At 40.7% G+C, this 16,781-nt stretch overlaps 1 protein-coding gene across 3 annotated transcripts in view; it reads left to right on the top strand.

Annotated features, from left to right (window-relative positions):
* ABHD5 (abhydrolase domain containing 5, lysophosphatidic acid acyltransferase) overlaps positions 1–16,781 on the top strand; it is a 294,222-nt gene that overhangs the window by 263,021 nt on the left and 14,420 nt on the right. Inside the window, exon 1 of one of the 3 annotated variants that reach the window (XM_061365314.1) lies at positions 5,261–5,496. The exons of 1 other annotated variant lie outside the window; for it this stretch is intronic. In XM_061365314.1, the coding sequence (XP_061221298.1) occupies positions 5,366–5,496 (131 nt within the window). In that variant the 5' untranslated portion in view covers positions 5,261–5,365. Of the gene's footprint in view, positions 1–5,260; positions 5,497–5,562; positions 5,782–16,781 lie in introns of those variants that run through there. One more of the 3 variants, XM_061365317.1, reaches the window with a different exon arrangement.

The following is a 16,781-nucleotide window of genomic DNA, read 5'->3' as shown; positions in this document are numbered from 1 at the left end:
GTATGCATCTAGCTGCAGATCAATGCACAGCATTTATTTGCTTATGGGAATCTCATAAAAAGTTGCCTGAAAATCAAGACATATTGCACATACAGTTTTTCTCTATCAATAAGGTATGTCAAGCTGTCATAAAGGCAATCAGATTTTTGAGACATGATTTCCTGTTGAAGATTTGCTTAATCAATAATTGCTTACTTTCTCTTTTTTTCTCCTCCCTCCCCTCTGCCATGCTTGTCACTTTACAGCCTCCCTCTTTCCTACCTAACATCCATAATTTCTAAAAGCATTGATTATTGAGTCTGAGATTCTGATAGCAAAATCTTTAAATATGCTGGGGCAGCTAAAGAGAGACTTGAGGTAAATTTGAAAATACCTGACTTAAATGTTCTACTGTTTTCTTAGCTGAGCCTAATGCATTAGTTTACTTATTTTACTGATCTTTCATAGTAAGGTCTAGAAGGTACTGCCTTCCTGACATCTTTTAGTTTTCTCACTTTAGCATTAGAGAGCCCCTTCTACCTCATACAGTTAGTGGGCTTCTAGAGTGATGTGTTGGGGTTTTGTTTGGGTTTTTTTTTTGTGTGCTAGTTGCATTTCATTTCATGTTTGTGCCTTTCTGTAATCAAATAGAATAGCCTATTGCTGTGTGGACTTCTCCAGAAAACCTAGAAGGTTCAGCTGTCTCTGTCTTGCGTGTTCATCTAGGTATTCACATTCACAGCTGAGGATGAGAAAACAGCAGGTTGTGGCACAGGGACATTGCTTACATTACACACCCCGTCTCATGCAGCTAAAGGTCTCATGGGCATGGGTTCTCACAGCCAGCTCATCTGACCCAGGCAGACAGAGTCACAGCACCCTTCCACCCACCTGAAAACATGAGAAACCTGAAAACAGTCACTCCCCAGCCACTCCTGGATCCAGAAGGTAATTTCAGGTTAATCACATGTGAGTTAGGTACTCTGGAATAGCCAAGTATGACAAAATGGAGGTCCTGACTAGCAACACGCCTGTCACTGCCTCAGCTGTTGCTGAAACTGATGTATTAATAAAGATGTATTTAAGCAGCCCTCCTTGCAGTTCACTCACTTCTTAGAGCACTTAAACTTGGACTCCCCAGAGCTGACTCTTACACCCAGTTGCTCAACTTCCTCCTGCAACTGCTGTGGGCATGGTTTCAAAATGATGCTATTCAGGCTCTGAGTGCAAACTTACTCTGCGATGTTCTAAATAGCAATGCAGTTAGGACTGATATTTACTTTGATTGCATGACATGACCCTGGTGAAGTAACCAGCAACACTCTTCTTACAACTCTTCTCAATTGTACCTCTTTTGTTCCAGTGTCAGGCTCACAGAGACTCTCCTTTGCCCCAGTCATTCACTCCACAACCACCCCCTCACCAGTCATGGCCACAATGTCATTGGTTTCCCAGACCACAGACAGCCTGCTCCCAGAGCAGGATCAGACATGAGTCTTGGAAGGGGCACAAGAAAGCCTTCCCTTCTGCAGAGCAAGAACCTGAAAGGATGAGAGGCTGGGACAGATCGTTTCCCTTGTGCAGGGCAGGCCTCATGCACACGGACCACAGCAATACACTAGCCATGCTTTGAGGAGGGTCTCCCATGTCATCAGCATCCCTCACAGCTTCCAGGAGTTTGGGCATCTGTAGAAATAGCCTCCTCGTACTCACCAGAGCCAGAGACATATTGTTGCGAGTTGTTGGCCAAATTAACGTGAAGGACAACTTGAAGAGTTGAACAATTCCTGGTCAACCTACACTGATTTTAAATTTTTTTCCCACACCCAGATATGTCTAGGAAACAGGGTAACATGGAACAATCAAACTAGGAACATAACAGGCATGCTGCCACTGGTCTCAAACTCTAGTCTCCAAGGAAGCACTGTGACAGTCTACAAAGCAACAAGAGAGAGACAAAGTTGAATAAGCTGCTTGTGGGCTGCAGTGCCCCTGTAGCCCACTGGTGTCTTAGGCTGCCCAATAACGTGAATCTCTAGACTGTACCCAAGACTAACATGATTATGACTCTTCCTTTCTTCACTGACTGAAACATCCATGGTCAGCTTGCCATCATATTGAGGTCCAGAACCAGGCAGCAGAGGCTCAGCTGACATGAGGATCCCTCATCCACCTGAGCAACACCAAGAGCTCTTCCCAGAGAAACATAGACAACACGGTGCCAGGCAGACTTCCTCATTAACACATCCTGAAAGCTGGTAAATCTTCAGTCCTCAAGCCCTATTTCAGCTCTGCTCAGGCTTTGCCACAGCTAGCTCCAATACCTGAAGATCCAGGCCCTCTCAGGCACTTGACAAATGCCAGGTTTCTCCTCTGAAGCAGCATGGCAGGTAAGCCCTCCAGTGACAGACATGGATTGGATCTCCCAGGGACATCCTATGACAGTTTCAAGTTCCTCTTGCCATCACAAGCAGGTTTATTTGCAAAATCCAATCACATTTAATTTTCTTTCTCCTTGTTATCCTGAGTCCTTGCAAAATGTCAAAATAAGGTGGCTCTCCTTTTCAACCTCCAATGTAGGGCTCAAGTTTTCAGTTGGAAATTATGGCTGAACTTGTGGAGCAGACACTCAGAGGAGGAGGATCTGTGGGAGCAAGAAATGAAGGGCCTGCAGAGTCTGCATGACAGTAAAAACACGCTTGCTGAAACACCACAGGGATGCAACTGGTGTGAGCCCCTTTGCTCATGAGCTGGGGTGCCACCTTAGTTATTGCTGCCAAATCAGAATACGCACAGTATATGATGTTACATTCATCAAACTGCTGTTTTTATCATTTTAACATAAATAGCAAGCACAAACAATCTTTTCCCTTCAGTCTGTACATACTGGGCCAATTCAACCTTCTCTACAGTTTTTGCTTAGATTGATTTTAGCAAGCTATTTGGGATGCAGTTTGGATTAGTAGCTTCCTAAGCGAGTTATAAAAAATGTGGGTGATAAACACTATTGGTGTCTTTTTGTGCTTTATTAAATCACAAGCTCTTGCTGACAAGTAGCTGCTTCTGTTGGGTTGAAAGTCAGATTGCAAGCATACATATATATTATAATATAGAAATTCTCTGTATGTTTGAAGAGTATCAACATAGGCACTAGTAGAACCCCAAATGTTAAGCAGCTAAGAACAGTAACAGTTACCAAGAACTGGCCTCTGACATAAACAGTCACAAAGTTACTATGTGAAATCCAGAGCAAGCAAGATGGCTTTGACACTCCAATTTCTGTAATATCATCTGAAGTCTTTCTGTAGTGTAGAGACCGATATTTTGTCTCTCAGTCCAGGAGAAGGGGGATTCATGAGGTCAGTTGTATTGCTTTCCCAGCAAAGGGAACTTGATTTTTCTTCTGCTGCTAGCAGGAAAGATGTTTGTCCTGAAAATATCTAATAATGGAAGTTATAAGGATAGCAACAAAGCAAGCAGATATCTGTTGGGTTATTTTAGATTTTATTACTGAAAGAGGAAAGTCTATTTTAACCTTATCTATGTTAGGCAATGGGATCTGAAAATAAAATTCTGGCTTATAATAGCAACACTGGGTGACATATTTCTTATTAAACTAATTCAGTAAAGAGGGGCAGACACAACTCTCACTAAAAATCAACACAGAGAAGTGAGAGATCAAATAGTTGCAGGGACCATTCCCTTAGAGTCACAGACATTTTCAGTGTCCTGAAATTTCTCTGAAATACAAAAATGGAAAAACTCATCTGAACTATTTGCTTCTTACTACGATACAGCAGTCCTTCATTCATCTACACTTCAGCTAACTTATGCATGACTCTTTTGTATCAGCATTATTACAGTCATTTCTTCATGCACATAAATACAGCTGATTTACTCACATAACCAAATCAGTTCTAAAGAAACTGAGTAATTTCTCAGTAAAAGAAAGGGCTGCTTAAACAAGTGCAACATAAGTGTAACCAGTGAGTGCTTGTATGAATAGAGAAAATTGTGTATGAACATTTGAATGTTCCACAAGCAGGGCATAAATCTTGTTTATGATGTTTTAAACTTACTATTCTGTTGAAATTAAGAAGGAAAAAACCCTTAGCATTCAGAGTTATTGTTTCAGATTGTTTGCAAATGTTTGCCTGTGGTCATGTGTATCTGGACTTACTGATATTCACATTTTTGGTAAATAAAATCTTTCAGAGCAATAATAAAAAAATACTCTCCAGAGAAACATGTCAAATTGCCAAAGCATTGTGACACAAACAAACTTTAGCTGAGATGATGTAATCTCAACAATCACTGTTGCTAAAATTGCAGAATGGTTTTAGCTGAGAATAATTTCAGCTATTGCCAAATTAACCTTATGCCTTTTGTCAAAGGATTTCAGAAATGGTAAGCAATCATCCCTCTGTTTTTCCAAATTGCTTCAGCTCAGTGGCAAAATTCAGAAGAAATAGCAGACTTAGAAACTTCCTGCCACTCCTTCCACTGACTGCACCTTGATGTTCTATTTCAGTTAAGGTTTAGTAATTGTTCAATACGAATGCAGTTCTTGTGCAGCTGAGTAGTAACACAACCTATACTGTGAAGCTAAATACTTTTAAAACTAGCACATCCCTTTCCCCCAGCATTCTCCTCCCCATAGACACAGTTGCACTTGAGTTTTTCAAAACGCTTGAAAATGTAAATCGCATCAGTTGTTCTACTTGTAATCGTCCCAGGGACAGATAATGCCTATATTACAGCCAGGGCTCCTAATTTGCTTCTTACATGTTAAACACAAACTACAAAAGTACTTCTTTACTATTGAAGGTGGCAGAGCCCTGGAACAGGCTGCCCAAGGAGGGTTGTGGTATCTGAAGTCCCTGGAGACATTCAACACCCAGCAGGACACGTTCCTGTGTGACTTGCTCTGGGTGTCCCTGCCTTGGCTTGGCTTTGCTGTCAGCTGTGTGCCGGCACGCAGGCCTCATTGCTCACCCGGTGTAACCGCCCGGTGTTCGGTCCCTCTCAGTTACGCACACCTCCTACAGCGGGGAGGCAGTGAGCTGGAGATGCAGTCGGTCACTAGATAGGCACATCTGGTACACCGAAGTACTGACAGCACCTACCCCTCCTCCCGGCGTCCGCTCCGGGCCTCTGCTGCTACCCCGGTGCCAGGCGGAGAGCTCAGGGCCCACAGGCCGCGCCTTTGGAGCGCCGCACCAGCGAAGCCCCGCAACCCCTCCCCTCCTTTTCCTCATCCCCTCGCCGCAGGCCTCCCCTGCCCGGCGAAGCGGCGGGGGCGCTCTGCGCGCCTCATTCTACGGTGTGGCTGTCCGCCGTGGGATGACGCAGCCGCGGGCGGGCAGGAAGGAGGGAGGGGCGCGTGATGGCCGGTGTTGTCGCGGTCGCGCTGTCCCTCGCTGGGCTGCCAGCCGTTGCCGCCGCCGCTGCTCCTCTGCTGCCAGCTCCGGGCCGCCGCGCCGCTGCCATGGCCGAGGAGGAGACTTCCAGCGAAGGGTGAGTCCTACCCGCGGCTGTCCGCGGCGCGAAAGCCCGGAAGGGCTGCCCGGCTGGGCCCCGCCGCTACACGCATCGCTCTCCTGTACCTCCCGCCGCAGTCCGCAACACCAGCTTGCTGTGCCAGCTGTGGCTGGTGCGGGCCCTGGGTTCTTCCTCCTCCCGAGCGGCCGGAGGGTCCCCACTCCGCAGAGCCTGGCGAACGGGTTTGCTGCCTGCCATTTTTGTCCGGCCGCACCGGCCGCCCTCCTGCCTGCTCCGGCTTCCTCCTGCCTGTGCCCATAGGCGCGTCCTCGCCCGGGCAGGCTGCTGGGGGCTTTGGCACCACCTCCGTGCCCCTGCTGCTTCATTTGCCGGGTCCCAGCTTCGCGGGTCCTGATAGAGCTCCTGCAGTCGCACTCCTGCCCACACACATTTCACTGTCTCCTTTCCTTCAGTGTATGTACGCGTTGTTGTGGTCATCCACCCGTCCTCTGTACCCATCTGTATATACTGCTGACCCATGCTTTTTTGTGCCTTGCAACTTTACCTGTACATACAACTAGCCTATCTTCTCATTCCATCTGTTGTATACATTCATATAGATGTAAACAGTAAGGCCTCTGTGCCATCATTCTATTCCAGCTGCACAGGGTGCTGGGACATCCTGCCTAAAAATCTTGGACCAGATGGTCCTTGAGGTTCCTTCCAACCTGGGATTCTATGATTCTGTGTAATGCTTGATACAAGTCAGAGGTGAGAGCACATCTTTAAATTCCAAACCTGTGAGCTGTTGCTCAGCCTTTTCCCTCTTCTAGTAATGTATGCCTACCTTACCTTCAGTTATCTCTGCTAACTTTTCCTTTCATTATCCCAAGGTGTTCACACCCACCAAAATGGTAACTCGGGCATAAATTATAATGCTACTGATCTTAACATATATATCCCTAAATCTTGTTTGTAACTACTTATTCACACCCTCAATATATGACATTGTCATAGCTATTAATCACTCTTTTGCCTGAAAATGTAGTTTCGCACTATATGTTTGTCTGTGCACATTCAAAGGGTACCATAATAGTCAAGTTTTAATTGGTGGTCTGCTCTTCCTCCATTCACATATTCTTTATCCATGTGTGTCTTCTCATACCTTATCAGTGCATGTTTTACTTCTGCTTGTACACTTCAGCTTCCAGTACAAACCTGCTCTTATACCCTTCTACTTCCCTTGAATATATTGTTTGCCCTCCTTTATCCCACTATGGAATAATGCAGTCATCCTATCTCTTGAGTCTCTTTACCAAATGTACTTAATACGTCTACTGGTGCCTTATCTCTCAGTGTGTCCTATTATATTTTATGGTTCTAGTCCAAAAAATACTCTGTCAGAAGCTCTCTAGCTGTGCTCATGTATATGTGCTTTATCCCCTCTGTCAGATGTGTATGCTTTGTGTGCACTGTTGACATGATATATTCCTATTTTTCCATCCTGTAAATATCTGGTGGTATATCTCATTGCTGACCGCATGGCCCTCAGAAACTCATTTCTTGCCTTTTCTTCTCCATCTCCTTTTTCTTATTATTAAGTCTCATGTTATTTTGAGAAATTCCACTTAAAATTCTTTAGCCACTTGCATGAAAATCATGCTGTGCATTCATGATTTCTTATCATGGATGTTTCTATTTACAGGTTGTTATGTCTTTTTTGTTATCTTTCAAAACTACCTGCATTCTCAGCTTTGGGTTTTTTCTTAGTCCTTTTTCTGACTTCTGGCTTTGGTATTTCGTCTTACATATTTAGCTGCTCTCCCAGCTCAGTCTGACCAGAACTGGACTATCCAGCTTTTCCAAACTCCCTGTTATGCCTTTGTCACCATGTATACACATTTTCTTTTCAGGTATGAGCTTCAAGGGCCTTCCCTTTGAAAGCACTCTGCAGTTTCATCCACTCTCTAACAAGGTGCTCTTCTCCTTTCCTCAAACTTAAAATAGCTTTTCAAGCTATTTTAAGCTATTTTTTAAAGCCCCAACCCTGCCTTCTGCAGCATTACCCATTTGAAGTTACAGTTGCCTTCTCGCTCCGGTGTTCTTTCTGACCCATTCACATTCCTAAACCACATGTCATTTACAAAGCCTCTTATTGATGGTTTACTGGTTTTCTAAGTAAGAGTCTTAAAATAACTCTGCCTCAACCTGTTTTGTTTGTATGCTTATTCAGCGCATTAGCTGGAACTGTATTAGTTGTCGGGTTTGATCACACGGAGTGCCGAGCGCTGCTGACATGGTGCCAACTGCGCTCGACTTCAGCAGCCTGTCAGGATTGCAGGATCATAACACTAGATGATCTGGACATAGGGTTAGGCTAAATTTTCAAATAGATGGAGGCAAGTTCCTCATCATGATTTTCTCAGCTGGAGAGCTTTTAAAGGGAGTTGATTTTCAGGATGTTGTCAGTGTCTTACTTTGGAACAGTTAGTCCATTTGATGTGAAAACTGTCAGAGTAAGCCCCAATTCACTAAAGAGTTCCGACAACAAAATCTCATCCTTCTTTTCCATGAGTTCAGAAGGTGCATTAGGTTTGATGAAATGTTAGTGCTCCAAATTGCTAGTGCTTTTATTGGTCTGTTTCTAACAGAAGTCAAAATAAGCATTTCTTCATCTTTTGAAACTGAGCAAACCTCTAAACCCAGAGGAAATTTATAAACAAGTGAAATATGTTAAGTATTTGTTGATTTCAAATTCCATGACAGTGACAGGAGGAATTACAATATACCATCACAACACTGGATTAGCTTGTTAGTGGCAGGTGTATATGAAGAATAAACATGATGCTAACTTGATCTAAGTTGAAGCAAATAGCATGGGTCAACTTGTTAGGCAACACAGTTTGTTACAGTCTGGTAACTGTGGAAGGCCTGGTGAAAACCCAGTAGTGGCTGTGTTACTTTCTAGGAGATCTGAACTGAAAGATGCTCATGACGTTGTCCTGACTTTGAATGAGGAGATTAACTGAATAGATGTTTTAGTAGTAATCACAGAAGACCTTGCTTGGTTAAGATGTCACTTGCTAATGATTTCCAGACCTCTTCACAGCGTTGGACCTTCTCTGCATAGGTTCTAGATGCGAACTTTTCCTGTGAGGCTAACAGCATAGCATAATCCTTTTACCAGTATTGAATTCACTTATACTCACTCTGGATTCAGCAGGACTGATGATGGCTTATAACTGGGAATAGCATCTACTAAATGTATGTGTATATATATGGGAAAAAAATCACCAAACCAGAGTGCTTGTTTTTTCCCCCCCATCTGAGATAAGTGAAATAGCTTTCCTTAAAACAAAGATTTAAAGGGATCTGCACTTACAAGCCAATGTCAGATTGCTTGTAAGTGGCCTGTAGTCTCATAAAAAAAAGGCTTAGAATAAATAGGTAAAATAATAGGTAAAAATGCACACTGCAACACCAGCAATCACAGTTATTTTCATATTATCCTTAAAGCTTGTTTGTATTACGGAATTCTTTATATAATTTCAAAAGGAGCTCTTTGATTAATAAAAGAGGAATGGTTTATTAGGCTTAATAGAGCCTATGCCTACCTCTTAGTAGGATGCTTCATGGGGATACCACAGTGGTGTGTTAAAAGCATATTTCAGTTAGACTCATGTATACTTTTACTCGCCACCTTTTAAATTGCCTCAGATTAGCAGAATATTATGGACTGATGGCAAAGAATTGCTGAAGGACCACTGCCTTGGTCAAGATCTGTTCCTGAGACGACAGTGAGGCCCCTTGGACTTTTATTTCACAAGTTAAAAACAACATAAGTAAAATTGGGCCATCCCGTACATTTCATTCATCAGCAGATGTGTTCATGATTTTTTTTTTCTGTGAGTTCTTGAGTTCTTCATAGTTCTTTATGATTGCTAAAGGAGACTGCCTTAGATTCTATCAGCTAGGCGTTTGAATGCTACAGGCTGGACATGTCTAGGCTGAAGGATTTTCTCCTCCGCTCTCTGCAACTTCTTTTTATAGGATAGACTAGAAGGATGAAATCAATATGTATGCAGTAGTTGGACATCAATTTTTATGGATACTGTCACTAGAGAGCAGACACTTCAGTGTCTGGCCTGACAGTTTTCACTGCCTCCCATAGAAGATCCTACTCTCCTTCAGTGATTACCTGACCAAGACATCTCCTATGAGAGAAATCTCCCCTAAAAATAAAATATCTCACTATAACTATCAGCCATTCAGCTCAGATCTTTAAATAAAAATATGAGAAGGGAAGGGAGGAAGATAGTAATCATGTAGTAGCTTTTAATTTATGCTTAGGATGTCACTGATGGGGAGTAAGGCAGGTTAAAGCAGCAGCATTAGGAAGTCTGCTACTGACTGTGTGAGTCAAGTGGAAACTTTCCAAGTATCAACAAAAGATTCTACTTCTTGTTACATGGATTTGGGTATATTCAAAGTTTTTGAGAGCCTGCTAAGGGGCTGGTAGTCCCAGTTAGAGACCTATTGCTCCAAAAGGAACAGTGTCTGTGCTAGGAAGATCTGTGACTTTTCTGAAGTTTTATGGGAGAATCTGAACAATTTTCCCAACTGATAAATTATTAAAGCACCTTTATCTTCGTCTTACATAGTAGTTTATTAAGATCACTTGCTTATTAAAAACAATTGCTTGTTGATGAAATTTTGATTCTCATGTTTCATAACTTCTGAATTATTTTTTGAATAATTGCAATTCTGACCTTTCAGAATAGGATTTTGTACATGATTTGTATTAACAGACTGAGAGAAGAGGGCATGGGAGGAAAGGTGAGTGTCTGTGTTTGCATTGAAAGATCCGTATGAGAACCTGAACAGCAGGAGAGAGGTCAGCGGAGAAGAGAGATTTGTGAGTCAGTGAGGCTGGATAAGGGAATGAGGTCAGTCTGGAATAAGGTGAAGAGGGTAAAAGGGAAGGATTTTAAGCAACACCGAGAAAACATGGTGAGGAATAGCAGAAAAGTGCTCCAAATGAGTTTTAATAGAAGACTCCGGATCATGGGAGACTACAGAAAGGAGGCATGAAAATTCATTGTGGAGCAAAGATGCAGAAGCACCTCAAATACTGAAGTGAGAAAGAGAAAGGTATTGCAGTAAGGGGGAAAAAAAGCAATGCAGACTACTGTAGAAGTTTTCTCTTGACTACATTTATTAAGTGTCTCAAGGCTTACACTAAAGGCTTATTAATAATCATATCTTTCCATAAGGGGACATTTGATACAATGGCAAGAAGTGGAATTGAGGTTCGGTAGCACAAAACATTGAATACCAGTTCTGTTTGACGTAGATAACAGTCACTGTAAGGAAGACAATGTAGAAGCTGTTCTCATGATCTGCAGTGAAACAACCCATCTTCAGTGTGTATTCACATGTATGGGTTGGGTTTGTGTATAACATTTGGAGCTAAGGCAAATAATCCTGTGTTTTAGCTAGTCTTTCAGCTGTGCTCTTACATGGCTCCTTATGGTAAAATGAAAACATCCATCTCCTATTTAAGTTGTTATCTAAATTGTGCATAATACACAAGGGAATATAACCAAAGATAAAAGGGGTGGAGCATTGGGTGGGCAGAGGGGCTGATTTATGAGAGGTGCCTTGTTTTGTTCTTGTTTCCATCTTGTTTGATGGAACTCAGGGATGGTCTGAAATGCAAGGCCTCTGATATGGTACGTATGAAAAGGCTGACAAAGTACAAGCAATCTTGAGGTTATGCAATGTCTGAAGGACAGCAGGAGTACATCAGGGATAACATGAAAGTAGTAGACAGTATGTAACATCTGAAGGACACGAAGAGGAAATTTTCATTTTCTTTAGTTTAATTATGCTTTTCTTAACAAGGTCTTAATGCAGTGTGTTATTTGTAGAAATAGCTGTGGCAATACCAGCTTCTACCAGATGTGAGTTTACTGTGGAGGAGGCAGAGGGACGCAGTTCCTCAGTGGTGCTGAACCTGTGTGTGACACGTGTGATCTCTGTCACAAGGCTGGTTAGTTTTAGTGGGACTGTGCAGCTCCTTCCCCCCTTTCCTCTCCTCTCCATCTTTATCTCTATATTCTGTATTCTTCCATACTTGGTGTATAGTTGCCAGCACGATTTTTTTTCTAGACTGCGTTTGATTTTAGTTTTTAAATCAAAAGGTGAAATAATGGGTCCCTAGAAGAGATGGAAGGAAATAAGAGACATCTTGCTTAGCTGGTTTCTGTAAGCAGTTAGTGGACTGTAAAGTTTTTAAGGGGAAATGCCTGTATGTTAAAGAGTGTGTTGTAAGTTATGGAAGAGCAGTATTTCTGAAAGCTTGTTAGAATTAATTGGTTCTCTGCTCTGTAGTATATTTGTGGCCTGACTTTAACCTGATCGTGGAGAAGACTTTGTGATGATGAAGGACAGTAGGGCGCTGGTCTTGTTTGTAGATTTGTCGCAGTGAACAGTGATAGGAATAAGTAATAGCTTCATGACCACACATGGTTCTTCATTATTGTACACATGCTTAATGGTTTCTTGCATTGCGTGCTAACACAGCTACTTTGTAAGCAGTATGAGCAATACAGGTTGCAGGCTTGGGTGGCAGTCCATGCATAAACATTCTTGTGGCATCTTCTGAAGAAGTGTATGCCCTGAAATTGGACACCTTTGCATATAGCTAGAAGGGGGTTGGAGTAAATGTCAAAAATGTGTTAAAAGCATACATATGGATAAGAAAAAAACATTAAAGGCAATACTGGGAGACAGAAAAGAAAATGGGGAGAGGGTGGCAGTGATACACAGTATACAGCAAAGTGTGCCTGTGGCCGAGGGTCAGCATGGGAGGGAGCAAAGTTGTAGGTTTTCTTGGTGTGAATGCTCATGTTGCTCAAATGAATTTAAGTAACACAGTAAGCTTCAGTATCACTAAAATAGCCAGAAAATGCTAATTTGTTACAGATAAGGTCCTTTCCAAACCTCACTATTGTATGATTTACATTCATTATGTACATTCTCCGATTAACTTCGATAGTTCTGTGATAGTGATAGTTCTGTGTAGCACTGTGAATATAAAGAAAATAATAAAACTTGCTTCTGAATTTTCTGTTCTGAATACAGAGTTCAGGATGCAGTAAGTACATGAGGAACGCATTGTTTTTCCCTCTGACCTAGTGTAGCAATATTCTGCAATAACCTATTTTGTTGTGATGGTTTTCTGTTGGAATGGGGCTGATGTACCTTACACTTCCTAGAAATATTATGCAGAGGTTTTCAAAACATTCTATTTTAATGTTATTGACAAGAATTTCACAACATTTAATTGCATGGAACATCTTGGCTCTTAAACTCATCTAAACAGATTGTAGGGAGGGTTATAATGTCATTGGGGGTGGGGAAGTGTTTCCTTTTTAACCCATTCACAGCCATTTTGTACATTTTTTTGTCATCTCGTGAAAATGGTAAATAGACATTTGTTAAAGGATTGAGGCTTTTTGTTCCCATACCATATTCTTCATTATTGTTTCTGGGTTCTGAGGAGTGGGTTCCTCAGGGTGTTTCCCTGAAGATTACAACATTTTGGTCTTTTTATGCAATGGTTATGAAGTGAAACACAGAATATTTTTCTTCTCCAGATGTTTGCCTGTGTCCTGGGTTTAGCAATAACAGTCAATTTTTCTCCTTCTGAAACTGCCAGAGCCTAATTTTGGTCCTAGGAACATCTTATTCAAACTGTTGTGGTGGTTACTACATCTGACTCTACTGTACATGCAGAAGCTCTGCCTCTGATTATACAGCCTTTGCAGTAACAGTTTCTGTACATAGATCATGTATGCTTGAATCATTTCCACTGTACTCATTATTCCTGGAAAACTGATGCGCTAAAGAACATACTGCTCTTTGGGTGCAGGGATGAAGTACTGAAAGGACTCCTAAAATTGCTTATGCTCTTAAAGCTCTCATGAAACCATATCCTAAGAGATCCATGCCCAGTTTAACCTAGAGTGACTGAGGTCATGATTGTATGTTACTCTCTGTCAGTGGCAGCACTGATTTAAAAGCTTGTTATCCTTCACCTTTTTTTTTTCTACTTTATTAACTTATAGGTCTGCTGGTTAACTGGGTTCTCTCCATAATTACCAGGTTTAAAACGAAATTTCTTTTAAAGCTGAGTCATTACACAAAGCAAAGAAAGCAGCCACAAAAAAGTTGACTTGGCAGAATGGAGTAAACTTTTTAGATCTGATCTGTTGGTGAGGATGGCCTGGCATCACTCAGTTTACTGCACCCTGACACCAGCAGGAATGAAAACAAAGAAGTTGGGTGTTTCTCAGAGTTTGACTAACACATGGACTTCTGTGTGTTTTGTCATTTTATAAATTGGCTTTCCTTGACTTAACAGACTAACACTGAATATTAACTGCAGTCAACTACTTCTGTCAAAGGCTTAAATCTAATATGCATTTATTTGTTGTGTCTTGTTCTTTCATGCCAAGCATGTTGCTTTCACATGATAAACATAGTTTTCTAATTTCCTCAACATTCCAAATTTAATTAGGAAATTTGAGTCCTCTTTCATGCTAATCAGTAATACATTCTGTCATATTCAATTAAATGTGCTTTGCTTTATAGTTTTCACTTCATTTTATAATTAATAAAATCACTGTGTTATATTCTTACAAATTATTTGAACAGGAGGAGCATTCATCTTGGTCTTTAAGAGTGTTTTTTATTTACTTATTTGCATTGAAACTTTCTCCACACCAGTGTTCCCTCTCATAGCAAGATTCCTGCTTTAAAATAGTACCAAGCTTAAATGTATAATTTTCTTGGACTTTAGATTATTACAGCTACTTAATTGCTAAAGAGCCTGCTGGCTTGGCTGAAACCATATAGGAGATTTTGAACCTGTTCATGAAATTAAATCCGGAATGATTAAGTGACATCCTACTTTAGTGCATTTTAAATTTCTCATCACTATCAGTCATTTAATACTGTGTTACCAAACAGAAAAATGTTATCAAGTTTGAGTCAGAGATACGCGGTACCAATATATAATAATTAAAAAACTTTTTTGAATGGAAAATAGTTGCCACTTCTGCAAGTCATCAGGTTTACTTTTCAATTTACTGAGTTTTGGAAACATGTTTTCTTGTTCTTTCACAGACTAGTTTGAAATTGGTTTATTGCATTTTTTCTCCAAAGTATTTCTTTCCCAGTGATTTGATAAACAATCTACATTCAAGAGAAATTCTCCTAGGAGTAAATTGAGAACAAGATGGAACTTGGATATAGCAAATGCTGGAAAGAAAGATATTTTTCTTTACTTAAAGAATAGGGGTTTTATACTGGTAGTGTTGATGGTACATGTTAGTAAAAAAGTATTAATTTTTGCCATAGTCATGCAAACAGCAGTTGCAGTCAGTATTCTGGTCTTGCAGGCTTAACCGTATCATTGGCCTAAATTAGCCAGATGTAAACATGCTCTTTTCTCTGACATTTTGACACATAAAGTTCTGCTTGATTATGTCATCCTTGACTGTTTCTTTTGCTTAGTATTGTTTCAGTTTATTACGTGTAAACTTGAAGTGTAGTAACCAGAATTCGCTCTGAAAACCAAATCCCACTTACCTGTTAGACTTTGTGTAGGCTATTGCTGCTGCTGAGGAAAATGGATAAAACATTCAGTAAACAGACTTGTTTCTTCTGTTCCTCTTAAAAATAAATCAATTAATTAATAAATAAAGGGTATCTGTAATTACTTTGCTTAAACATTCATCTATACAAAATGCTGTTAACTGTAGGCTTATAGCTTTATAGTAAACAGATTTACTTATAATGTTGGCACTTTGCCCTTAAACTTGATATGTTGACCTTTTGCCCGATTGTGAATATCCAGTGGTCCTTTTTGCTCCTCCTGTTTTGTCCGTTCTTGTTATTTCTGTAACAATTGAAAGGGTTGAGTTGCTTTTCCCTGCAGGTGGTTGCTCCATTCTTTAGTTACTGATCTCCTCTAAGTGTTACTTAGAAATTAATGATAATGTTTAAGTATTTAGGGTTGATTGTTGGGGTGGTTTTTTTTTTTGTAAAATTCTGAGCACTATAACCACAATTCAGTAGAGCAGTTAAATATATGATGAGTTTCATTGAAGTAAATTGCGTGTTTTTATGTGATAGTGTTATGTGTGACCTTAGCAGAGTAACCCTTACGATTTCTATATTTAGATTTCAACATACTGGCAGTTCTGAATTCCTTGGCTGACGCAGTACTTCAGAAATACTTTATGTGGAAACAAGAGTGGAAAGTCTGAGAAGGCTTTATATTAGCTTATCCTTGGTTGTTGGGTTTTTTCCTGTTATAGTGCAAAGATTCTCTTAATGGTGCTAGCTCTAATTGATGGACGTTCATAACTGCCATGCTAGCTGGATGGCCCTGAAAATCACAATGCAGTTCCTCTTGGTGCTGGACAGAAACACTAAAACAAATTTTCTCCATCAATTTGATTTTATTTCCCTTCTTTATAAATAGCTGGAATTACTTCTGAGGGTCAGTAGGGGAGATGATTAGGGTTCTTGAAAGATTAGCTTGATTCTAACAAGATTTCAGGGTGAAAGGTAAAATTTGAAATGGTTTACAAGTGAGTTCACCCAGTGTTTCAGCTTTTTAAGTTTTGGAGCTTGTTCTCTAGCTAAAACCTTGGTAGTTTGCAGCACTGTTTCCCAAAATTCAATTAAAAATATTAAATATGTTTACTGAGAGCAAGACAGCAATAGACACACAGCTCTGTTGCTTGTGCAGTTACATTCCTGTAATCCTGTGAGTTACTGTGTAATTGTTACATAACCTGAGCTCTGCCTTCCTTACTGATGTCATTGTAGGCCCAGATAATCTTCATGACAGGAGGGTCTATTCTCCACACTTCTGTCATTGGTGCTCCTTTCAACACGTGTTTTTTGGCCTATACTGGGAGTTTTGATTACCATACTAACTTCAAAATTCTTAGTGAAAAGCCAGTTTTATACTCAGTGCTGTAGAAAGATCTCTGTGCATCCTGTCTCAGTGGGTCAGCAGTTCTTGACAAATCATCATGTAACAAATGGTGGTGTTTGCTTTCATTTGCTCTGAATTAGGGGAGTTTTGTTGCTTACAGGTTATTTTGGTTTGTTTTTCATGCTAAGCAGTGTTTCCATGGATTATTACAGTTAGCTCTACATTGGTGGTGTACATGGGAAGGTGCCTCTGTTGAATGACTGTAAATTTAATACATCTTGTAAGCCATGTGCTCATATAATTC

This window comes from Neopsephotus bourkii, unplaced genomic scaffold, assembly GCF_033783945.1.
Source record: "Neopsephotus bourkii isolate Nb327-2 ecotype Australia unplaced genomic scaffold, CSIRO-AGI_Nbou_v1 NB_1280, whole genome shotgun sequence".
Classification (NCBI taxonomy): Eukaryota; Metazoa; Chordata; class Aves; order Psittaciformes; family Psittacidae; genus Neopsephotus; species Neopsephotus bourkii.
This window is presented reverse-complemented; position numbering and strand designations above follow the sequence as displayed.